This window comes from Tiliqua scincoides, chromosome 4, assembly GCF_035046505.1.
Source record: "Tiliqua scincoides isolate rTilSci1 chromosome 4, rTilSci1.hap2, whole genome shotgun sequence".
Lineage (NCBI taxonomy): Eukaryota > Metazoa > Chordata > Lepidosauria > Squamata > Scincidae > Tiliqua > Tiliqua scincoides.
Window position 1 is genome coordinate 40157883 of NC_089824.1, and position 26300 is coordinate 40184182.

The 26300-nt window shown below is 45.2% G+C and overlaps 1 protein-coding gene across 1 annotated transcript; it reads right to left on the reverse strand.

The window, feature by feature from the left end:
• Positions 1 to 1008: 1008 nt before the first annotated feature.
• Positions 1009 to 24703, reverse strand: VXN (vexin). Its single transcript, XM_066624112.1, has 6 exons — positions 24640 to 24703; positions 17034 to 17089; positions 10088 to 10256; positions 8485 to 8543; positions 7210 to 7298; positions 1009 to 1195 (listed from the first exon to the last, which is right to left on the reverse strand). The coding sequence occupies exons 1-6, from the start codon at positions 24701 to 24703 to the stop codon at positions 1009 to 1011; spliced, it is 624 nt and encodes a 207-aa protein (XP_066480209.1).
• Between the last annotated feature and the right edge of the window lie 1597 nt (positions 24704 to 26300).

Here is a 26300-nt window from a genome sequence, read left to right on the forward strand (position 1 = left end):
CAATGATATATAACATGAATGTATTATTCATACATACCAATTTTTTTCACAATTTTGGCCACTGGTGTCAAACTCAGCTTGTTACCCCCCTAAAGCTTGTTGCCCAGTGCGACTGCTATCCCCTGCACCCCCTTAGCTACGCCACTGGCGTTTCCCCAACTGCAGTTGCAGGGGAATATTGAATATGTTTTAAGTGCACCCTTAATTCACATGGGTGGAACACTGATGCCCAGTGCCTTATGTGTACTGAATGCAAAGATGGTGGCAGAGAATAGCCAGGTTGAGTCTATGCCCTGAGTCTATGCTGAGTGTTGTCTGGCTGGGCCAACCCCACAACATCCCAATACTTGTGGACTGATTTGCCCAGACACTGTGGCAACTCCTCTTCCTTCTACACTCTGAGGGTGGGAGGAGCTGCTGCCATTGCTGAAGATTTTCCCCCATTCACCAATTGTGATGATTCCATGCCTTTTGGTAAGCTTGGTCTAGGTCTCCCTTACACCTTGGTGCTGGCACTAGGACCAGTTCTTGGAATCCTTTTTGACCTGTGGGTGATCTTCAGCAAACATATTGATGTGCAAAAGGTTTCTTGAAGGTAAACAATTGGAAACCACTAGTTCAGAGTCACATTTTTCAGGAGTAATGCGGCACAATATATTGCTTTACTGGCTTTACTGGAATGGCATGCTGTAGCTGTTTGTGAGGTCTAACTTAGAAGTACATTAACTCCTCTAAAGGAACCCCTTCTACCAAAACTAAATATGTCAGGATAGAATAAGAGCCATTGTGTTGCTATATAATGGTAATCAAATCCATTAACAAATTTACTGGCATCAAAAATATGTGCAAAATATATGAACTGAATTGAGTGTTTGTATTGTTTTCAGTTCTTTAACTTTTCTGCTCTGTAGATTGAGTAAACATTTTTCCCGTGGATGTGTTCAAACAGCACTGCATCCATAAACAGACAGATACAGTACTAGCCTGCAAAGGCAAGGCTGAGATTTGTCAGTCTGCCTCAAAGGCACTGTTTGTTGCCCCCAGATATTCGGACTTCTTTTTATGTTTCATCCATATTTTTCGCAGCAAACTGGGTGTGCCGTACAAAGTGCTTCCTGTCAAAGGTAAAGAGGCTTCAGTTCCTTGAGCTTGGCTTATGTCATCTTCAGTATTTTTCCGCGACAGTCTTCCCTGCCTGTGGTTCAACAGGTGAAATAGTTCAGTGCTGAGTTCATCTCAAAAATCATTACTATACATTATGCATTTTGCTGAATAATTTGACAAAATGACTCAAAGCAACTGTGTGTACAGTACTCTTTTTATGAAAGTTGTATTGACAGTTTTAAATTCAATTACAGGAGCAATGTCTATGACAGGTTTGTGGAGGCCCATGGCTAGAGGCAGGACATCCATGATGGTGGCTGCCATGTTTAAAACGTACATAAACAAATATTTTTCTCATTTGACTAAGCAATATCTTTAACATAAATTCAAATTTGGAAATGTTCAACGCATGATATGTTGGCAATAGTAAGTTAATTGGTTTAAAATATGCCTATTATATTGAAATTATTGATGTCAGCTCAAAAGGTTGTTGCAGAACCAAGTTGTTCTAGAACAGCGATTTTCAGCCAGTGTGTCATGGCACATTGGTTTGCCATGAATGGTCTGAGGTGTGCTGTGGGAGTTTGTGGAAGGTACTTTATTAGTAGGGCCATTGGGGGATGCGAGCCCCCCGCTGACAGTTTGGCAATTGTCAAAAAACCATGGTATGACTTGCCAATTTTAATGTCTTGTCAGTGTGCCATGAGATGAAAAGGTTGAAAATCATTCTTCCAGAGCCTCCAGATATTTTGGGAATCTTTTACTCATTTCCAATTACTCTTTGTAAAACAAAACAACACTTTTTTTGGTTGTCAGTTATCCACCATCTGAGCCACATACCATTAGTCCTTCTAGGTTCCCAACCTTTGTTTGGATGCTACACCCTCAAGCAGGGCCTGGGGGGGGGGGTAAAGGGAATAATTTGTATCCAGGTCCAGGGTCAGAAAAGGGGCCCAGGAGCCAAAGAAGGGGGCCCAGAAATTTCCTGGGATCTTCCATTTTCCAGTCCCTCCCAGACTCACTTCCATGTGGGATGGTGGGGGCGTTACCATGGGCACATGGCGGCCACAAGCCAAACACACCAGGCCCAGGAATGCTTACATTCCTTTACAGTGTCACATCAGGGAGGAAACTGACCTGCCACAGTAGCTCTTTGGCTTGTGGATCCACTTACCATGATGGAGTGTAGAGGAGCTTGGGGACCCAGCTGTGGGGCTATAGCTGCTGCAGAAGTTCATTTTGGTGCACACAGGATGCTTTCATTCTTAGCGTGAACTTAAATACAATGATGCTAATTTTCTGCAATGGATTTTCTATATTTCAAAGATTTTAGAAAGACTTGGGAGTGTGCTTGGTTTTCCTTAATACTTTATTTAAATGCCAATGCTGCATGGTCAGGTACACCTGGGCTCCACATCAAGAAGCCTGGTATACCGGGACTCCAAAGATTATTCTGGTGGTCAGCACCCTCCCCCTGCCTTATTTTGGCCTCTGTTCTATCTGCCCCATTGCCCCTCTCCCCCTTGGGGAAGAGGCCCCAAAGAAACTTTGTACCCCCTGATAAATTTCTTAGAGCCCCTGCCCTCAAGGAGGGTAGTGACCTAACTGGGCCCTTCTGAGTTTGCTGCCACTGCTGTCACCTCCAAATGCATGTTAGTAAAAATCACCTTTTTTACTTGCATGCATTTGATGATGGCAGTGAAACCCAGAAGTGCCACACTAATGTCACCTATGGGTCCTTGGCAGGGTTGGTGAAACATCCCAAAGGAAGGTTGGGAATGCCTGCCCTGTGACCCCAAGGTTGGGAAACACTGTTCTAGACTGAGTCATGTGGTGCAAGGACATAGGATACGGCCTTATCCTGAAGTTAAGAGTCGTACGGATTTGGTTTCTTTCAGGTGGGCCCTGCCTGGGCCTTGTGATGGACAAAACATGGGGGTGAGACGCCTCGGCCCAGGCACTCAGGCCCAGCGTGGGGAGTTTCCACGTGTTGCGGGGGGGGGGGCCGGATGAGCCCCTGCTGTGTCTGTGTCCCGCCAGGCGGCGGGCCGCCCACGGGGGCACCACAGGTACCTGCACCTGGTCGGAGGGAAACCGGGGTCTCCTGCACGTTTGAACCCTCCTAGCGGGGTCTGGCTGCCGGCATCCCGGAAAGGGCTAGCGCCCCCTCTCTCTCTGGGCCTGGAGGGGGCTGGCCTCCCCCCTCCCTGGCTGCCAGCTGGCCGCCCCCCTCCACCAGGGGCTCCCCTGCTCGGTGTTTCCTTGGGGCGAGCCTGCACCCGTCCATACTTGAAGTCTTCTGGGACCTGGAGTGCAGGGCCGCCCGACGCCAGGCCCACCCCACCCTTCCACTCCTCTGGCCGCCAGGTCCTCTGGCTCACCACTGCTCAGAGGACCAGCGGGGGGCACCCTAACCCCTGGTCACTTGGCCAGGGAAACATCGCTTGGTCCTCAGAGGGTCCCGGAAACCCTGTTACCAGAAATCTCCACGGGCATGCCCAAGGTGGGCGTGCCGGCCGGAGATCGGTCGGAAGGCCCCGGGATCTACCCAACCTCCTGGAACCACTTCCCAGACAGGCGGGTCAGATTCGACCCCATCAGGAATTCCGCGCCTATATCTACAGTGGGTAGACCTGGGCTCCCGAGGGACTTTGTCGTCAGGTGTGCCTGGCAGGGAGACCTGGGCTCCTTGTTGGACTTGGTGTTGCACAGCCGGGGTAGACATGGGCTCCCTGATGGACTTTGAGGCCGGCGCGCCTAGCGGGTAGACCTGGGCTCCCTGTGGGACTTGGTGTTGCCCGGCCCGGGCAGACCTGGGCTGTTGACTTCAGGAGCCCAGGTCCACCAAGCACCAGGCTGGGGAACCCCGGCCTGGCGCTCCAGGGGTGCCAAAGACCCCATCTCCATATACCCGGGAAGGCACGCCCAAGTCAGGTGTGCCATCCGGACACCCGGGTCTGGCCCCTAGATCTGCCTGGCCTCCTGGAACTGCTTCCTGAGCACACGTGTGAAACTTTGCCTTTGGCCCCTTCAGCCTGCCTTGTGGAATGCTGTGCCCCAGGCGGGGCTGGCTGGCTGGCTAACTGAGGTTGGAATGCGGCAGCTGAGGCAGGCAGGCAGGCAGGCAGGTTTTTCCCTGGCTGGCTGGCTGGCTGGCTGGGGTGGGGCTTGTGGCTTTGGGGGTAGGTTTGGGCTTTGGCACTGGGTGGGTGGCTTGTTTCCCTGACCAGCAGGCGTAAATGGGGGTTGGCTGGGCTGGGTGTGGCTGGGTTTGGGTGGATGTGCGGCGTGGTGGTGTAGGCGTAATGGGTGGGACGTACGGCCGGGCGTGTTGTGAGGAAGTGAAGGTGGGCTGGGCTGCCTGTGCAGCCCCCCTCACCTGCTGGCCTTGAGGGAGCAGCTGGGGCGCCCCCCCAGAGTGAAAATTAAGCCTGGGAAGGCGGGTCTGCCCAGGCCGCAGGGGTCGGCAACCTGTGGCTCTAGAGCCGCATGTGGTTCTTTCAGCTGTCTGCTGCGGCTCCTCCCGGTGAAAGCAGCAAAGGGGTTAACAGGAGGCACCTGTGCTGGGAGGGCAGGCTGCTTTCCTCCGCCCCCTGAGCTCACTGCCCTCCTCTCCCTTCACCCCCACCTGCCCTGCATTGGTTTCCCTTTTCAATTTTGCCCACTCTGCAGGCTTAAGCTCCCTGTTTTTCCCTTCCCCAACTCTCCAGCAGGCTCAGCCAATCAGCATCCAGCAGGCTCCTGGCTTTTTCTGTTGGAATGGCTCAGGGCCCTTCACTGGCTGACTACCAGCCAATCCTGAGCTGCCCTCCTCCTCAGCCCTTGCAAGCCCTTGCAGCCCACCTTTCCTTGAGCAGGTCCCTACTCAGTGCAAGGAGTGGCTTTTCCTTCACAGCAGAGGAGACATCCTGTGTGTCTACTCAGTAGTAAGCCCCATTACAGCAGATGAAGCTTACTCCCAGGAAAGGGTGCCTGGGATGGCAGCCTTGGAGCCTGCTCAAGGCCAAGCACAAGGACGGGTGAGTGGGAGCCCGCGCAAGTCTGTTTGAGAGTAAGCCCAGATGTAGTCCCTGGGCTACTCCCAGGAAGGTGTGGAGGGCTGTAGCCTCAACCTCCTCCTGTGCAGGTCTACTCACAAGTAAGCTCTGCTGTAGTCAGTGAGGCTTCCTCCCAGGAAAGTGTGGAGGGCTGTAGTCTCAACCCCCTCTTATGCAGGTCTACTCACAAGTAGTCAGTGAGGCTTCCTCCCAGGAAAGTGTGGAGAGGACTGCAACCTGAGAGCTCCAACCAACTTGTCTGCTCAGAAGTCCCATTGTAGCCCATGGGGCTTACTCCCAGGATAGTGTGGAGAGGGTTGCAACCTGAGGGAGGGAGGGCAGGCAGGCAGGCAGGCAGGGCAGAAGACTCCCCCCCCCCCAGCTCTGGCTTCTTCTCTTCCCCACCTCTGGAGTCTGTGTCCTTTTTTCCTTCCAGCAGGGTGCCTCTGGAAGGTGGGGGGAGTTCTTTAGTATCCATGTAAGATAAGCAGATGTCATAACCGCCATACGTATTGGAATCCTGGAAGATCTGGTGAGGAGGTAGATGTGGTGTCAGCAGTGGCCCCTTTAAGGGTAAGGCCTGGGCATCCAGCAGAGTGTGCTGCACAGCTGCAGCCACTTGAAGGCAACAGGGCCCTCAGGGATATAACTGGCACCTGAGGAAGGGGGTGTGGGTTGTAGAAGGAGTGCAGGTTGGAGGTAGGAGAGGAGACTGATTGGGCTTATTGACTTTGACTTGGATACTCTGACTGATTTGACTGACTTACTTTGTAATCTGATCTTGGACTGTGACTTGGCTTATTGACTTTGGACTCTGCCCTGGATACTCTGACTGACTTTGTGACTAACTGCTGGAGACACTGGAGTTTAAAGTGTGGCTGCTGTGCCCAAGACCTGCTGAGGACCAAGGGGCTGCTGTAGTGGTGGGAGGCTGCTGGCAGGAGAGAGGACCCCTGCAGGTTGAACAGGCAGGCTACCCTGGAGGTGGGGTCCAGCAGGACTACAGAGCAGAACCAGGGTCATTTGTTGGTGGAAAGAAGGGGAGCTAATTTGCTTAAAGTTGGCCTAATTCTCCAGGCAGAGAATGGCCTTGGAATCAGGCAAAACACCATAGAGGACCAGGCGTCTGAAAACACAGGACAAGAATGTATGACAAAACTAACTAAAAGCTACAAGAGGGGGCTACATTATAAAAATGGGACCTATAAGAGCATAAAGGTAAAAAAAACAAACTATATATGCAGTGTTATCTTCATTTTAGATGTCAAAAGGGTTTTGTGGCTCCTGAGGTTTTTTTTTTCCTCTGGAAAATGGGTCCAAACAGCTCTTTGAGTGTTTAAGGTTGCCGACCCCTGGCCCAGGGGGTAGCGCTTGGGCAGTGGGAGATTTGTAGTTTGCAGCCTGGGGTGTGAGAAGGTGCAGAGCCCAGGTCTTCCCATTGTAAGTATTGGTGGGTAGACCTGGCCTCTCTTGAGGGACTTTTGTGTGCAGGGAGCCCAGGTCTACCTGTCCCATATTTAGAATGGGTAGACCTGGGCTCCTTGCACCTATAATTAGAATGGGTAGACCTGGGCTCTTTCCACCTATACTTAGAATGGGTAGACCTGGGCTCCCAGAGGGACTTTGCCTCCAGGGAGCCCAGGTCTACCCACCTATACTCAGAATGGGTAGACCTGGGCTCTTTGTGTCCAGGAAGCCCAGGTCTACCTGGCTATACTTACAATGGGTAGACCAGGGCTCCCAGAGGCAATTTGCCTCCAGGCAACACAGGTCTACCCAGCGATACTCAGAATGGGTAGGGAGCTCTTTGTGTCCAGGGAGCCCAGGTCTACCCGGCTATACTGAGATCTAGTATTCATCTTAAAGTCAACTATGGCTTTCCAGGGTTCCCAGTAGAGGGCTTTCCCCAACCTTACCTGGAAACGCTAAGAATTAAACCTGGGATCTTCTGCATGTAATCTCAGTGCTTGGCCATTTGCTTGGCCACTGAGCTATAGTCCCATTCCCATGTTGAGGCAGCTGTGAATGTGAATTCATGTCAATGAATGTGTAATAGAAAGATACTTACTCTCCAGCAAAAACTCCATTTCTCATTGTTGGTTGTGTGGTTGCAATCCATTTTGTACTGTGATGGGACACTGGGGATGCCTGTGGTTGCTAAATCACAGGGAAATGAAAATATTAATCACAGTTTCTGGCCTAAAATGGCTAGATACAAATAATAATTAAAAAGCAACATAGAATGACTCCACTACAAATAATTTTGTAGAAGGGGGAATTTTGACTTGGATGTCTGGCATGTGTCACAAGCTGATCCTAATGGTGCTAACCTGAACTGGGATCATTAGAAAAGGTAGTGAGAACAAAACGGCTAATATTATAATGCCCTTGTACAAATCGATGATAAGGGCACACCTGGAGTATTGTGTCCAGTTCTGGTCGCCACATCTCATAAAGTACATAGTGGAAATGGAAAAGGTGCAAAAGAGAGCAACTAAGATGATTACTCGGCTGGGGCACCTTCCTTATGAGGAAAGGTGTTTGGGCCTCTTCAGCCTAGAAAAGAGATGCCTGAGGGGGGACATGATTGAGACATACAAAATTATGCATGGGAAGGACAGAGTGGATAGAGAGATGCTCTTTACACTCTCACATAACACCAGAACCTGCGGAGCTCGGCTCCGCGGATCTGCCTCTCTCCCTCCCCCTGACACACCTCCTGCCCACCCCATGGCATGCCTCCCCCCTCCCTGGAATGCCTCCCCCACACCCCTGGCCACGCCCCCCCTCCCATTCCGCAGCCTGGCGTTGGGCAAACTCCTGTGGGAGCCCGGTGGTAAGCCCCACACTTGTGCCTTACGGCACATTTGCGACTTTGGTCTGCGGCACGGAGCTCCACCACGGACCACAGGTTTGGGCTCTTAGTTGACAAAAATAAATAAATGTATTTTTTTCAGTTTTCCTTTAGATTCTCTTGGTGATTTCAGAAGTATCTCTTGATGTGTCAATTTCATCTTGCATTTGTATTCAAAAGAGGAGCCAACTGGGATGAGTGCAATAGCATCTTTTAAGATCAAATTTGCAGTTTGATGCACACTTACTTTGGAGTAAGTTCCATTGAAATCACTGGATTCCAAATCAGTAAATTTGAATACGGTTGGACTATAACAGTGTTAAATTGCATAAGATACACTTTTATTTTATTATTAGATGCAGATTTGTATACCAAAATTTATTATTATTATTAACAGTATATACCGCTTTTCAACGAAAAGTTCAAATATAGTTCAAGTATGCATTTGAGTTCAAATATAGTGCAAATATTATATTGTGTTTTACATACCAAGGAACTTGCATCTCGTTGGTGATTGCTGTGGCTGAATGATTGTTTCGAAACTCCTGCTGCAGTGCACAATAAAGATGAGAAGCAATTATTAATGATTTGCATTTTGTGGGTAAAATGTTATCTTCTGTGTTTAGAGACCTGTAAAATGGAAAGTTCTACAATATGGGTCATTTCTGTTATGTCTGAGGAATGAGAAATCAGAAAGGTCAAATGACTGGTGCAAGTGGAGATTTGCTAACTGGGAAATGTAGCTGTCTGATGTTCCTCATTGTTAGAGACTAGGGTTTCCCAGTCTGGGAGAGAATATTTAAAAAATAAAACACAGAGGGACAGTGGTGGCATTGGTAGGATAATGTCTGCAACAAAAGGTGTTATGTTCTGCAGAAACTTGGGGGAAAAGATCATTTTCTATTATATGCTATTCCATTGGGATGTTTGAGCATTTTATATTTCCCCGGCATCAGTAGGAGAATGGTTTTGCATTTTGATTACATGGCAGTAGAGTTAGTAGCTTGATTTTTCATAGCCTAGCCCAGAGGTTTTCAGACTGGAGCAGAGCCCTGGCCTCTTTCTCCTTGAGGGGTGGGGGCAGCCAGGAGGCAGGAAGGAGGCAGCAGTGTGATCCCCAGGATCACTCTGCTCAGGGGACTGCAGGAGCTTGGCTGCACTTACCAGAGCCTCCTGCAGCCTCCCGGGGGTGCGGGAAGTCCTGCACGGCTGTCTGCAGGGCTCCCCAAAGCTTCACAAGTGAAAGTGGCACGATCATGCTCCGCTTCCGCTAAACCGGAAGTGGAGCACAATCACTCCACTTTCACTTCTAAAGCATCGGGGAGCCCTGCATACGTTCGCGCAGGGCTCCCCATACCCCCGGGAAGCTGCAGGAGGCTCTGGTAAGTGTACCCAGGCCCCTGCAGCCCCCCTGAGCACAGGGCTCACCGAGCGTGGGGCTCATTGAAGGGGGGGCTGAGTCCGCCTGAGGCCCCCCCGCTGCCTCTCTCTGCTCCTGGCCATCTGGTTTTGCGGAAGTGGAGCACGATCGCTCCACTTTCACTTCTGCTGACCTGGGGAGCCCTGCAGAGGCTCGCACAGGGCTCCCCACACCCAGGGAAGGCTGCTGCAGGGAGTGATGAATGCATCCCAGCCCCTGCAGCCCCCTGAGTGGCATGATACTGGGGATTGCATCACCGCCTTCCTCCCAACACTGCCGCCTCCTCCCTGCCCCAGCAAGGATTTACTGTGGGTTTCAAATTCTGGGAGAGTTTGAAAACAGTCAGGCCTAGCCTAATACACACACACACTCTCTCTCTCTCTCTCTCATCATTAATTCAGTGGGGTCTTTTTACTGTATCTCAGACCCTCAAACTCTTTTCTTTCTTCTTTTTCCACCCTTAATTTTCTTTTCGTTTAGTTTTTCATGGAAAACTGTTTCATGCTGTGAGAACTTGCTGCACCAGGCATATTTGGTCTGCTTATGTCACAGTGGATTTCTTAGCCTTTAAGGTGCCACAAAACTTGCTGTTTGCATTATAAGAGATGAATACAGCTGTCCTGTGGGGTAGTTAGTGAATTTTGGGTAGTATGTTAATTGCTGGGGCCTTACTGTGTGCTGGAGAGCAGTTAGCAGGATGACTGCAGAATCCTTGCTGCCTGTTCTGCAGGTGGCTGAAGTTCTGCCCATTTTCATCTTTGCAGAAGACTTGAATGAGATCACCTTGGTGAGATAGCAGCTCTTCTGTCCTGTGAGGATTATAGTCTGATGCTGCTACCACCTATGGATGGCAAAGAGGTGAAGCACACCTTTGTTATCAAAAGCAAGTACAGTTGTAGATGCTAAGTATGTGTTGAAAGTACAACTAAAAATAAATGTGATACATTGATGCAATTAGGATTTATATTGTAGTTGCATCTCATCCTACAACCAAGCTTATTATAGGACTTCAACAACTTGTTACTAAAAGAATCAGTATAGATTTGAGTATTGGTAGTAGGCTTCTGAGACGTACATTTATATCATGGATGGATGCATGCAGCATATGTTCTAAGAATAGTTCTTATATCAGAGGAACAGTATGGTTGACACTCTGATGTGGATACTTCCCACTTCACTCTAGTAATGCGTGGATCTAGAAGTTCATCTGGGATGGGCCACTAGTATGGTTATGTCCTTTGCCAATATTGTTCCATCTACGTCGGGCAGGCAGTGCTGACATGGAAAGTGGCCATGTCATTGGCTCATTCTATATGGTATTTTGGGTTCAGATGTTACCAAACAGTTTAGGAAGCAACCATGAGAGCTGATGATCATGCTGATCCTGTAATGTAAGAACTGCTCTGATTTTGTAATATGTGAAAAAACCTTTGACATATTGGAAGCAGAACCCAAGAGCACATCAAGCTTTCTCACATAGAAACAAATATATGCAGAAAATAAACACACACATAGAACCAATTAGGCAAGAAAGCATGGGAGTATTATTGATTGCAATTATGCAGGAAAGCACAGGAGTATAATTGATCGCAGTTAGGCAAGAAAGCATAGGAGAATGATTGATCAGAGCTGGATGAGATAGTGGGAGGAAGCTGAACCACAAGGAAAGGAAGAAAGTCAACTTTGTTACCATCCCAAACAACCTTAGCAAAAGAACAGGGCTACTTGGATGCAACAGACATCAAAGAACATAGGTTTCCACAACACTGCTATCTGCAAACCAAGGATGTTGTCATGAGGGCACTGTTGCGTGCCACCCAAGGGAGGGAATAATCACACCATCCAAAAACTGGACATCAGGGGAAATGGAATTCTAGTTCCAGATGACCCCAGACCAGGTGATTGGAATTGAGAGTAGAGGAGGGGCCCTGGGGACAAAGCCTGGTTCATGAGAATGAAGACAGAGTGGCCTACTGCCCCAACCAAGAGGGTAGAAAGTTGAAATCCTGAGGACAGAGTGGGACTCAGTGGCATCACTGGGGGTGCAGAATACACCAGTTGACACCTTTGGGGGGGATACCACTAGTGCCAAAATTTTGGAAACCTTTTGGAAAATTTGGAATAATAGCATCATGTTCTATATTATTTAATGAGTAATTTAACGCAGATTATAATGAAACAAACCATGTTGAATTACACAGGCCTACAAAAGTGAGGGCCAGAAAAGTTTTTCCCAAACTTTATGGTGGTTTGATATGAATTTGGGGTGCCGATTCCAAAAATGGCATCCGTTTTGCCCTATCTCATCTAGTTTTGGAGATATAGTATAGCCTCATTAGTGAATGGTTCAAGCAGCTTCCTCATGAGGAAGCCATGGTGTAGGCTTCCTCATGAGGAAGCTGCTTTAACCATTCACTAATGAGGCTATACTATATCTCCAAAACTAGACGTGATAGGGCAAAACAGATGCCATTTTTGGAATCAGCACCCCAAATATACCCAGGAATTGGTGTAACATTTAAGGAAGCAAAATGTGTGTTGGCCAGTGTTATCTGTATTCTGTCAAAAGGTTTGGCCAATAAAGCACAAAAAGATAACACAAGTGCTTTATGTCACAAAAAGTGGATTTCTTGAACTCAAAACTGACCAGTGAAACTAATTGTTCCAAGAGCCAATGAGGTGTTAGGACACGGCAGGGAACCAGTCAGGTGTTAGTATGAGTCAGCTCTCATTTCCATGTATCAGAGCCAATGCTAGAACTCTTATTCAGTTGTGTGAGTGTCATCAAGTTGGCTACTGGTTACTGATTTGATGGATGATCTGTTAAATATTTAAATAAAGTTAATGGGGTGAAATCAACCCTAGTGATGCCACTGCATTTAGGCTGTGTGTATGATATTTACTCTGTATGGTCTGGTACAGGAGAAGGGGGTCTATCATGGGGGTGATGCAATCAGTCCTTGCAGTGGGTGATGCAAACCATAGTGATGCCTCCAGTGGGACTTCTGCTGCTTCCTGCATCCAGACTGAGCAGCAGACTTTAAGAGCCAGCCTTGAGGGTGAGAGGTTGTGACCATGAGCTGTACATGTGTGTTAGGGACCAAAAAGCAATATAGTGCTTCTATTCTAGCAGGCTGTAAGCAATAAAACTTTCTTTGATTGGATTTTGCTGGCTGGAGCTGTCTCTTCCTGAGAGAGGAAAAAGATTCTACTCGAGGGGTAAGAAGAAGTCCAGTCACCTCCCTTAGTCCTTCCCTTATGCGAGGTGGACCACTTTGGCCTGTAACTCCACCATTTGCTTCATTATTGACCATCAATATCTCTTTTTTAAAAAAGTTTGAACCGGACACAGTCAGGAATATGAGGGCCATGCTGTAATAAATCAAGATGGCTTATGTAGGTCAGGAAGCCAAGCCTGTCACAGCACCATTTAGATCTAAACAGGATTTGAAGCTTCTCTAGGTCATTATGAGCACTCAGGGTAAATCTCTAGGATTATTGCGAAGTCACTTTTCTTTTCTAATTGTATCAGAAAAGATAATGTGAGTTCAGTTGTTCAAATGAAGAGCAGTGTTATGCAGAGTAAACAATATTAGTGAGTGAGTAGCTCTCTAGATACTTGACTACTGTCCTTACCAGCTGCTCATTCCATTTACTAGATCAGTTTATTCCTGTGCTGTAGAGTCTTGAAATACCAGACTCTGAAAAATGCCTTCATTGGCTCACTTTAGGGTATTCCTCAAGAAGCCAGTTACTGAGTCTTGCAATACTGCGGAGCTGTCTTGTACAAACAGTAATCAAATTGCTCAGAAATTAGTATCTTTAGTACACTGATTTTTAAAAAGGGAAGGAGAGGGGACCCAGGAAATTATAGGCCAGTCAGCCTCATGTCTGTTCCAGGTAAGATAGAATCTCAAAACACATAGACGAACAAGCCTTACTGAGAGAGAATCAGCATGGCTTCTGTAAGGGTAAGTCTTGCCTCACAAACCTTTAAGAATTCTCTGAAAAGGTCAACAGACATGTGGATGCAGGAGAACCCATGGACATTATATATCAGGACTTTCAGAAGGCATTTGACATGGTCCCTCACCAAAGACTGCTGAGGAAGCTCCATAGTCAGGGAATTAGAGGGCAGGTCCTCTCCTGGATTAAGAACTGGTTGAGGTCCAGGAAGCAGCGAGTGGGTGTCAAAGGGCAGTTTTCACAATGGAGAGAGGTGAAAAGCAGTGTGCCCCAAGGATCTGTCCTGGGACAGGTGCTTTTCAACCTCTTCATAAATGACCTGGAGACAGGGGTGAGCAGCAAGGTGGCCAAGTTTGCAGATGACACCAAACTTTTCTGAGTGGTGAAGACCAGAAGAGATTGTGAAGAGCTCCAGAAGGATATCTCCAAACTGGAAGAATGGGCAGCAAAATGGCAGATGTGTTTCAATGTCAGTAAGTGTAAAGTCATGCACATTGGGGCAAAAAAATCAAAACTTTAGATATAGGCTGCTGGGTTCTAAGCTCCTGACAGATCAGGAGAGAGATCTTGGGGTCCTTGTGGACAGTTCGATAAAAATGTAGACCCAATGTGCGGTGGCAGTAAAGAAAGATCATTAGGAAAGGCATTGAGAATAAGACAGCTAATATTGTAATGCCATTGTACAAATCAATGGTTAGGCCACACCTGGAGTATTGCGTCCAATTCTGGTTGCCACATCTCAAAAAGGATATAGTGGAGATGGAAAAGGTGCAAAAGAGAGCAACCAAAATGATTACTGGACTGGGGCACCTCCCTTAAGAGGAAAGGCTTCAGCATTTGGGCCTCTTCAGTCTAGAAAACAGGTGCCTGAGGGGGGACATGATTGAGACATACAAAATCATGCAGGGGATGGACAGAGTGGATAGAGAGACGCTCTTTTCCCTCTCGCATAACACCAGAACCAGGGGGCATCCATGAAAGCTGAGTGTTGGGAGAGTTAGGATAGACAGAAGAAAATATTTCTTTACCCGGTATGTAATTAGTTTGCGAAACTCTTTGCCACAAGAAGTAGTTATGGTATCTTGCCTGGATGCCTTTAAGAGGGGATTGGACAAATTTCTGGAGGAGAAGTTCATTACTGGTTACATGTCATAGTAGGTATGTGCAAGCTCTTGGTTTTAAAGGCAAGCTGCCTCTGATTGCCAGATGCAGGGGAGAGCACCAGGACGCAGGTTGTGCCTGTTATCTTGTGTGCTCCCTGGGGCATTTGTTGGGCCACTGTGAGATATAGGAAGCTGGACTAGATGGGCCTTTGGCCTGATCCAGTGGGACTCTTATGTTCTTAGTATAGAAAAGAAGGAAGAAAGGAATGTTGTGTGCTTTTAGGAATGCTTTTGGAGTTAAAGCAAAATTCAGCTCCAGAATTCTAGAGGAAAATCATTTTATTGTACAAGGGTGCCTTTTCATGATTTTTTTTTTGCTTATTAAATAAAGAAAACTACAACAATTTACAGCCCAAGAATAATAAGATACCATTCAGGAGTCCTGCTGATGTTTATGGGAGAGAGCTACACATTGACATAATTCTTCTAGGGACATACCGTAAATGTTCCTAATTATGCCATTATTTATGAGCATGGATCTTAAATTTTAAGATTTTGATTTTAAAAGTTGGGATGTTGGCAGATATTGCGATATTGACAGAAATATTGACAGCACCATTCACAAATATCTCCTAACTCAGGGTTGTCAAACTTGTTTCATACCAAGGGCCGAACAGCATTCAAGGTGCCTGCTGAGGGTTGGAAATGATGTCATTAAACACGTCATAACCAAAAAATAAGCACTTTTTCTGACTTAGGAACTAATTAGCTGCAAATGACAGAAGAGATAATACATAAATCTTGATCATCTTTCAAGATATGGGACAGCCCAGTTTTCATGTGGGCTGTCCTTAGAGCAGTAACACCTCAGCACTGCTCAGCAGCTGAGAGCCTGAGGGCTGGATAAAAAGCTCCCGCAGGCCGCATCTGACCCCTGGGCCTTATGTTTGACACCCATGTCCTAACTGGTTTCAGTGGGACTTGTGAAACAAACATTGTTTGCTAGAGCCCTCGTAGCTGTGCTTTAGTTATTCAAGAATTCCCAGGCATAAGCATGCAGAAAAAGAGCCTGTCTGCTGTCTGGAAATGGTTAATGTCAAGGCATCTGAGGTTAATTCACAGGGTTAATCATAGGGCTGTGTGCAGTACTTAAGACTGCCCTGGCACACTCATGGGGCTACAGCTTTGAAAGACTCTGGCAGGCTTCCAGGGCGTCTATTTTTGTCCTTGTCTAGGTTTAAAGAAGCACATTTAACAAGATTACCACGGTGGAAGACCTCATGTCATCTCAGGCAGCACTGTAACGCTAACAGGCAAAGGGACACATTTTTAAAGGTCATTTTTCTACTTTGTCTTCTAGAAAATGCTTGGAACTCAAAATTTCCTTTCAGTTATGTATTTACTGTGGCTGTATGTTATTGTCAGAAAAACATGGGCTTAAATTAACTGAAGCCAGTGCTTACTAGGTCTCTGCCCCAGAATCCATTTTTTGAATGCTGAAGCCTGGAACTAACAACAGGTGACTTTCTCACAGTATGTGGATCGATGCATTCCATCTCTCCAGCCGCACTTGGGAGGGATTACAAGGGAAACTTCTAGACTGGAAAGTGTGGCTTTCAGGTGTGTTTGAGTTCGTTTTATTTTGGCCAACGTTTTTGGACTGACGTAGCTGTCACAGAAATACTCAGATAACTCAGAAATGTTTGGAACTGTAGTTCTGTAGGTCTGTGGAGACTTCTCTGCTAGACAGTTCACAGAACTATCAATCCCATGGTTCATTCCATGGTCCATCCGACCTATCTCACTGTGGGAAAAAACTCAGCAAGTTTAGTTGCCTATTATTGCATTCAAATGGATATGTTTAGTTGGTTATTCCAAAACCCTTTCCCAGTACATTAAAGCAGCCACCATTTGTGTAGTACATTGTTTTGTACTAAGTGTGCCAGTTCTGATATTTCTTAGCATGCAAGAGAAGGTAACCCTTTTCACTCCAGCAGCTGGTACTGAAGAGCAAATAAATCCAGACAGGTCCTAGGCTGCTGAGGCTCTGGGGCAAACCTCTGCACTTGGCCTCTGATGGCACAATGGACTCTACTACCACCACTAGTATTGAGGGTTCAGGAATTGACTCACTTGGTGGAGCCTTGGCCAGAGCCCAAACTGAAATAAAGGATAAAAATGGGGGGCACTATCTTTTTAAAAAAAAGTTTAAATGAATTTAATGAATTCAGTGGGACTTACTTCTGAATTGAGGAGTAGAGGATTCAGTGTTTCCAGGCACTGGAAGCAGGAAAAGTGCTTTGAAACCTCAAAAGAACTAGGCAGTTTCTATGTCATGTTAATTTCATGTTAATTTCTTCATAATGTTCTTTTATGAGGAAGCTAAGTTTGAAGATCACAGAAACATTTTGCCAACAACCTTCATGCGATTTGCATGTGTCTTAAGACAGGTTTCCTTTTGTACCTGCAAAAGTGTCAGTTTCACATCATGCCCTTGAAAGGTCAGATGAAAAGAGAAATCCACTTTGGCAGAGGACAATTTTTCTTACCTTTTTTGATAGGACGCATTGTACACTTTTGGCTTTTCGTCTGACTGGGCTACATGCTGCAGAAAAAACATAAACATCAGAATGAATGAAGAGAGTAATAATTCATCACTTCAGGTTTCCTTGTAGGACAAGGTCAGTGGAAGAAAGAGTCTCAGCTCTGGCTGAGAAAAGTCACAGAATGAGGAATGTACAGGCTACATCACACAACAGTCCTTCCCCCACCCTGCATGAGGCATGATTTGGCAGTTTCCCCGTCATGAAGGGATTTTTGGAACTCAGTACAAATAAGTTTAAAAAGTTAAAAAGAACAACACACCAGCTACTCAACAGTTATCATAAGTTCAGCATGTCTGAAAAATATCATGGTGACAATATGCTCACTATGCCTATCTTTGCCACAACTCAGTGGTGATGGGGAAGTCTGTGAGATTACTTTTCCAAGGCCACCTACCTGAGTTTTACACTCTGAATCCTCTGGTTTTCCTGAAAGTTGCTGCTTGAGGCACAAATCCTAACCAACTTTCCAGCGCTGCCATAGAAAGAGTAGAGAGAGTGGTAGAGAGAGTCCTCATCCCATAGCTCACGCAAGAGGTCAAACTGTTGGCTGTCATGCTGAGAGCAGTTGCATCAGGCCAGTGCGGGCTCTAGCAAGTCTCCGGAGGGCCAGAGGCCAATGGGACATGTGCTGCATCCTGCAGCTGGGTGGCACTCATGGAGGCCTCCTCAAGGTAAGGGAATGTTTATTCCCTTACCTTGGAGCTGCATTGCCCTTATGTCGGTGCTGGAAAGTGGGTTAGGATTGCACCCTTAGGAGTTCATCTCTGCTTTGGAGAGGAGATTCTCAGTGGGAGAATAACCTCAGGGGAAAGAGTTAACTTTCCTCACTCCTCTGCACTGTGGATCCTGCTCCACAGGATCTGGAGCCACAGTCTGGAGCCACATCACACCAAAAAAATAAGAAGCACTTCCAGTTTGAAACATACCTTGCAAGTCTAGCTGGATCTCTGTCATCTCCCATATTATTATTTTATTTTATGTACTTTCCACAGTTATATACCACCTTTCCTTCAAGGAGCTCAGGATGATGTACTGGCCCTTCCATCTCCTTTTATCCTTCTCACAACCACTCTGTGATTAGACTGAGAAACAGTGACTGGCCTAAACTCACAACCCAATCCTATCTACACTTTCCTGGGAGTAAGCCCCATTGACTCAAACGGGACTTACTTCTGAGTAGGCATGCATAGGATTGGGCTGTTAGTGAGCTTCATGGCTGAGCAGGGATTTGAACCTGTGTCTTTTTGGGCTTTTGGGGCTATTTTTATTGCTCAGCTGACCCCACATTTTAAAGGATATGCATACTCATGTCTTGGCCTTTCCTCTCACTTCCTTTCACTTCCCCAGAAAGTCTTTCTAATTGCATTGGGAGACTTTGTCCAAACTTACTCCTATATACACTGCTCCACCTAAGTTTAAAAGCACGTTTAAAGAAATCCCATGCAATTAGGATGATCTACTGTGGAAACTGGGAAAGTGAGAGAAGCGGCCCAGTCTGAATGCACATCATGATCCTATCCTTTAATGCAGGGGTGTCCAAAATTTTTGGCAGGAGGGCCACATCATCTCTCTGATGCTGTGTTGAGGGCCGGGGAAAAAATTAATTTACATTTCAAATTTGAATACATTTACATAAATGAATATATTAGAGATGAAACTTATATGAATGAATGAAGGTCTTGTAATAGCTCAAGGCTAGCCTTTCCTTTGCTGCTGCTGCTGCATCACAGATGTGAAACTACAAGCAGTAGAGAGAGTCCTCATCCCATAGCTCACGCAAGAGGTCAAACTGTTGGCTGTCACGCTGAGAGCAGTTGCATCAGGCCAATGCGGGCTCTAGCAAGTCTCCAGAGGGCCAGAGGCTCATTGGAGACTGGGGGCTCCCTGAGGGCTGGATTTGGAGTCCTCAAGGGCCGCAAGTGGCCCCAGGGCCAGGGTTTGGGCACCCCTGCTTTAATGTGTGGGGCTGGCCAGGCGATAAAAGTATCATCTGAAATGGCTTCTCTAACCACATTGCTGCATTGGGTCTTCATTATTGTGACCCTTGCAGGACTTCTCATTCAAAGGTATCCATGGATTTTGCAAAGGTGAAACAAAATGAGTTTCAAAATAGGCCAATTTAAAGTCACTTTGGAGCCACTTGCTCTCAGCCTAACCTACCTTGCAGGGTTGTTGCCACGATAAAGTGGAGTGGTTAAAAACATGTGATCTATCCTGAGTTCCTTGGAGGAAGGGAGATTCAATGTGTAAAAGTCATATTTTCATTCAAAACCAATTCGCTGAATGCCTCTTGTCTGGCAGGGATGTTGCTAGTGGAAATCAGGTCAATGTTTGCAAATTCCCCAAAATTAAAACAAGTTTACATGTTAGCTGTTCAGGAAAATAGCCTTCAATAGTAGTTGAAATAATAACACCTGATGGATGTTTCAGCTCTACTAGAGTCATAGGGCGTTTCAATGAAATAAGCTTATGAAAATGTGTCTGTTCTCTTTAAGGCACTTCTTTTGGCAGAAACCAAAGAAGCATTACATATTATTTGCATGTCCCCTTTCTGTTCTGCAATTTTTAATTACGGTAATGATTCTTCCAGATTAGACTGTAATGAGTGCCTTATAAATATGCAGCCAGCTTGCCCTTTGTAATCCTCTAGCTGAAGTGCTGCATGTTTGCATGAAATATGTTTGCAGGGAAAGAGAAAACTGCTTAACTGGTACTCTACCGAAGGGACATTTGCACAACATTGCCAATGGTGTGTTTTTGCAACAGTTTCAGGGGGCCTCCAGAATGAGGTAAAAGCCTGCAGAAAAAATTCAAGGTGTTTCCATATACTTGAAACATTGCGTTACTGCATCTAACATAAGCTAGATACAATGTTTTTTAGTACTGTCCATGGTGCTAACCTATAGATCCTTATGTAAATCGTACTCAAAAACTGGCCTCAAGCAAGAAAATTGCTCCAAAAAACATTTTATTTTTACTGGGCACACAGGTCTAGCTCTTTCAGATCTTGCAAACTGGGGAGGGGGCTGCCTCTTTGACCTCTGAATACCCTGTGAACATTGGCTCACTCTATGGTTAGCTGGCTACCTATTCTTTCAGTAGCACCAGCCTCAAGGAGGGGGTGCCTCTTTGATCTCTGAATACCCTTGTGAATGTTGGCTTACCCTGTGGTTAGCTGGCCACATAGTCCTTTAGTAACAGCAGCCTCAAGGAGGAGGTGCCTTTCTGACCTCTGAGTACCTTGTGCACAGCTTGAGGGGGAACCTCATATTTCACATTGAGCTGCCTGCTGCAACAGGTACCTCAACTGCTTTGCAGTTGAAGAAGCAGAGCAGAATCAGCAAAGAATCTATCATGACCTTGCAACTTGCTGGAAAGACAATCTTCAGTAAGACAAACCTTGAGATAATCCCCCTAATCTGAGAATCCTGTACATTGCTGGAAACCTCAGTTTTCAATGAAGAAATGACTCAGGCTGGATTCCTATGCACACTTACAAGGGAGTAAGTCCCAGTCAACTCAGTAGGACTTACTTTTGAGTAGGCATGATTGTCTTGTCAGTTTTGCAGTGTTGAGAGGGAAGGCAGCCTGAAACTTTGAATGACTATTTTTTTATCTGAATGACAATAGAGATGGTAATTCTTGCTGACTGACTGATGCCTGAAACTTCAGCAGTGTTAGGCCTATGTTCCACAGAGTGATATATGACTGCAACCCTGCAGAATTCTCCTCTCCCAATCTGAGGAAGTTATGAAAAATGACTGAATTTGTCACTTTACAGAACTTTTGTTCAGTTGCTACATTAGAGCAATTTTGTGTTCCACAGTTGATTACAGGTTTTTACCTGTAAACATTCCAAAGTCTAGTCCCTTACCATAAACAATATGCCAAAATTTCATTTTTTTTATCACAGTGGGGCATACCCTGCAAACAACTCCAGTGCCTCAGTTTCCCTAAAACAGTGTCCTTGGAGGCATAAAATGGCCTAAAGTGACCCTAGCACTTTGGAAACTGCAGAAAAATGTTTTCACTTCTCCACTTTCAACAGAATAAATTTTCTGGAAAAATTGGTGGGGCAGTTTTTTTTTTAAACTAGCATTGCACTAATGCATCTATGGTAGAATACCTAAGCAGGAGAGAAAGGAACTGCTGAAGCAGCAATAATGGATGCAATAGCTCCTTGAAAGGGTCTTTAGACTGAGGTGGAAGCCAGAATGAAATGAGGACACATGGAACTGATTTATACAGCATTAGTCAAATGGTCCATCTAGCCCAGTGATTCCCAAACTTTTTTGACTGGTGGCTCCCTTGATCTACTGGGCCATAGGCCATGGCTTCTCATTATGGCTACAATCCTATACATTGTACAGGGTGATGGGTTTTTTGTGAGGATTCCTTGGCTCTCTAGGGAGCCATGGCCACTGATCTAGCCCTATATTTGTTGAACAGTGAAGCAACAGCAAACGGTGACCCAAACGGTGACCGCTGAGGTCTTTGAGTTTGTAAAAAGGGCCTTTCTAAAGGATCCACCTTCATGCACATCATAAGAAGTAGTCTTATAGTGAGTCCAAAAACTAGTCTCCTTAGATCAGCATTATCTGCACTGACTGGCAGCAACTCTCCAGGGTTTCCGAGAGGGGTCTTTCCCAGCCTGTTTACAGGTGCTACTTATAGGGTTTGAATGGCACTTTCTGCATGTAAATCAAGTGCTGTACCACAGAACCGAATGTCCCTGAGCCAACTTTTGTAATGGTAAAATCACTGAACACATATTTTGTGGTATGGGGTGAGCCTTACACCCTCCTGTTCTGGCTGTCTGGCAACAGGCTAAGATTTCTTTGTATCTTTTTATCTCTGGTGGTGCATGCTCAGTGTGTTCAATGCAAGCTTTTTTCCCAATAAACAGAGCACATGAGGGTGTGTGATAGAGATCAGAACCACAGCTGGGGTAAAGTGCTAACCCCTCCTTACTTGCCACAGGTTTTCCGTGTTTCGTGCCCGCACCACTACTTAAGAAGCAAAAGCGCAGCAGGCCACATTACTCCTGTATTGTCACATGTAGTTTGGCCCTAAAGTATCAAGCACTGTACATGAGCCATCTTAGATGCTACTCCTCTCTGAGTACATCAGCAGAGATGCACTTGATGGAAGTGCATGGGAGAGAACTTATTACTATTGTAACTTGTCAGCTACTGAGCACCCACAGTGTGCTGCTGCATGTGGAAAAGGGGTACAGCAGGGGTTGCCCCAGAATTGCTGAGTTCCCAGTTCCAAGCCTGCTTGCAAACTCTGCCCTCTGACCTCTCATTCTAGATCTATGGGAAAGGCTGTGTTTACTGATAGTTAAAGAAGCACTCTTGCATGCTTCCAGGCTAGAAATAACAGAGCTGGGGACATAGGACCGCTGTACTTCTAATACAGGTGTGTGCCACTTAACAACAGAGATAAGTTCACCAATTCCTGTTGTAATGTGATTAGGTCATTAAGTGAACATTCAGTCCAAGCTATTGCCTACTGGAGACAGATTGCCTCTTCTTTGCGTTAAGAGCCTCTCTGTTGTTTAAACAGGCACCCTGCTGCAGGCAATGGGAGATGCAATTGCCTCATTAAGAACATTGTGCTTTGACCACCACCATATATGCAACCTGTTGTTAAGCGAATGGTTGTTAAGTGATGCACACCTGTACTTGGATAGGATAGGAACACTTGGAAGATTTTCGGCAAATGCAGTTTGATATGCTATAGTGCTACAGGGGTGCTTGTAGTGCTTGCCAACTTTCCTTCTATACCAGACTACTAGGTAAAGGAGCCCTTGTTTGCCTCCTATCACATGCCTTGCACGGAAAAATGTTCTGATGCTGAGTTGTGGGACAAAGAATGTGGAAAGAGTTGTGGAAAGGGGCTATTTATAGGATAGTCCCTCCCAAATAAGCTTTCTGCCCTGGTCTACTTTTACTGCCTCCCCTGCATCACACACAGTCTTGCTTCTTTCCAAATTGACTTCAAAATTCTATTATACAGTAGAACCTCCAAAGTTGATCACCTCTCTATAATGACCACTTCCTTAAGTTGACCTAATTTTCTAGAGCCTTGGGTTTTTCTAGACCTAAGTTTCTATAGACTTTTTTTTCGTATGTTGACCACCTCCCTATGTTGACCAATTCCTCCAGTCCCTTGGGTGGTCAGCTTAAAGAGGTTCTACTGTATTCTCATTCCAGATGAAGTTAGGGTTGCTGCCTCCCCCGCCCCAGGACTTCTATGCCTTTAGCAGCTGTGTGACAGTTCAGCTGGGGGAACATCTCTTGCCACTACATCTTCATACCAGAAAAAGCACCACATATTGAATTTCTGATTATTACTTAGTTTTTAAGGGCACAGGAGCCCTGTCTGGGGAAAAACATGACAACTCTAGAGATTTAGAGAAAGTCCAGTTGTCAAACATGAAAAAGGGGTCATTATTTGGTGGACCAGCATCCTGGGTATGAATGGACAAAATAAGTCCCTCCAAAATGCATTTTTAAATTGTGTCTTTAACAGACCAGGTGGTCTTGGTCAGTCCTGGGGGCAAAGCAGGGAAGAGACATCAACATCAAATATTTACTGGAGGAAATGGTGCTACTGGAATGAATTTTTAAATTTAATATTTAATTAAATGTTCATGCTACAGGTGAATATGGGATGGTGGAGCTTGGTGCAGCTATGGGATTGAGACTTTGGGGGCAGACCTGACCCTGGGCTTGGACTGCAGTTATACCCTGTCTGCAGTGAAAGAACAGTGGAGCTGGGGAATTTTAAAACTATCACCAGTGGAAATATAGTTCAACAAGAAATATAGTTCAATAATATTCAATATATTATATATATAATATAAAAATTTGTGTATGCACTCGTGAATTCCAGCATTTCTTTTTTGCAACCCCACTGATAATTTCATTTGCATTTTTAAAAATTCATAATTAATTTGTAAAAGGCAACTGTGCCTGCAAAAACCTAGTAGCTTGCATTGTTCTCCACAAATAATTTCTCATGCTTAACTTCCACTTTTGGCATCAGGACTTCAAAAGCAGTTGTTCTCATTAATGCATATTGATCTGTGTCTGTCTTTTGCCTTTTGTGACCAGCTGTTGACTCAGGTTAAAAAAAACTCAGCCTCGAAATAGTCTCAGAACACAAATTTGAAAGTAGTTCCTCTTTTGAGCCAGTGAGCTATGATTAAACAGAGCTGTGTTCAACAACTAGCTACTGGAGCTTATATTTCATGTTCATAACATTATGTTCTGTCACTTTAATTATCGTCTCAGAGGTCCAAGAATAAGCCACATGGATTGAAGCACACTGATAGCAGTTTTTCTTATGGAAGCACAGTACCACCTAGCTAGCCTGCCTGTATTTGTTGCAGGAGGAGAAGAAAGAGAATCAGGGATTGCTGGAAAAGCAATTACAGTGAGCATGCATCTGAATTTATCACTTGAAAGATTGTTTTTCTACTGGCACGTCATTTCAATCAAACCCACAGCCCTGGCAATAGCTCTGACTATCAGATACTCACATTTGGAAGAAATCACAGTGAAGACTTCTAGATTTTCATCACTGCAGCTGTAAATCTGATGCATTTTTCACCTCGCTCTCCTAGCTGCCTATCAGCTTCATGCAACTGCTCTGAACTTCTGATAAATAGGTTTCACTAATCCCATCTGGCTCTGTGATCATTGTCCAGGTTCACAAAGGACAGACTGATGCAGTGATCTCATCTCATTCCATATTCTTCATTGCAACATTTTCTACTCCTGTCTTCCGTTGTATGAATTCTACTCACGCCTAGATTCGATTTTGTTGTGCCTTAAAAAACACTGCCAGGCTAGTAGTACTTTATTTGCATATCCCATCTTGTTACCCAACCATGCCCAGGCGCCCCTAAGAATTGTAAGTGGCAAGAACTGAAGGAATGTGGGCCTGTTGTATATAGATGGTGAATTATCAAATAGCAGGTTATTGAAAAAACTGTACATATTATATCATTTTATCGCACTGTATTATTTTTCTGGTTAGGCATACTTTCAACTAAAAATGAAAACAGTATTTTTTGTTAGAAACAAGATCCTCATTCTTATTACATGCTGTGAAATAGACAGACTTTACTTTAAAATGTCTTTTGTTTTATAAATCAATCAGTCAAGTGCTCCAATAATGTTGAACCCTTCAGTGCCAAGATCACCATTTTCAAATATAGATGCTTGGTCTTCTTAAGCACTCAAATCTACAGCTAGCTCTTTTAATAGGTGGCCTGGTTTGCTGAGGTATTGAGCTCCTGCTGAAAACACACCCTGGCTGCAATTTGATAAGCATTTACTTGGGAGTACAGTGACAATTGAGGGTTCTTCTGTTTTGATACTTAGGTGTTTATGACAAATTCATATTAGGTTCATGGTGGGTTCAGCATTTTTATTGAGAAGAAGGATGAGTGTTGAGGAGTGTATCAGAAATGATATTATAAGCAGAAGATCCAGGTTTGAATTCCTGCTCAGTCATGAAGATTCCTTGCTGACTTTGGGCCAGTCACTATCTCTTAACCTCACCTACCTCACAGGGTTGTTGTGAGACCAAAGAAGGAGAGGAACTATGTACACCATCCTGAGTTCCATGGAAGAAGAGTGGTATAAAAATGTGGAAAATAAGGGAGGGACAGAACCAAAAGTTCTGGAAACAAAAGCAAACTGAGGCAAATTCTTGAAATGACAATGATTTATTTATTTATTTATTTATTTATTTATTTATTTATTTATTTTTATGCTTACTGCATTTTGGTGACTTGTATTCTTCAGGGCCATAGGTATAATCTTTGACTTATCGTACAAGTTCGTTTAGAGCATGTTTTTATAAATTTTCTGAGAAGAATCTTTATACAATAAAAAAGCACTTGAGCAGTTGCATGCAAAAGCAGTCTAACTGCGCATGCATATGAAATGCACATACCATACAAGGTACAGATCAAACGAATTCTAGGTTAGAAACCCAAGCAGATTGTAGCAACCCCTGGTGCTGATACCATGTATGTCATGGAAATATAACTTACTACAACTATTGTGATGCAAAAGAATTGTACTGCAGTAGAATTTCTAACAGGAGATTTCAATATTGAGCAAGTGATCCTGCACCAAAGACTATGGCTTTTGTAGTTTTATACAAGAGTTAGGGTTTGAAACAAAACAT

Excerpts from the sequence above, each read along its gene's own strand:
- VXN (XM_066624112.1), bottom strand. The coding sequence starts at position 24,703 with ATGCATCAGATTTACAGCTGCAGTGATGAAAATCTAGAAGTCTTCACT. Across the intron at positions 17,090-24,639 it reads CACTGTGATTTCTTCCAAAT|CATGTAGCCCAGTCAGACGA; the intron begins GTGAGTATCTGA and ends TTTTTTCTGCAG. Across the intron at positions 10,257-17,033 it reads AATGCGTCCTATCAAAAAAG|GTGGTAGCAGCATCAGACTA; the intron begins GTAAGAAAAATT and ends TGCCATCCATAG.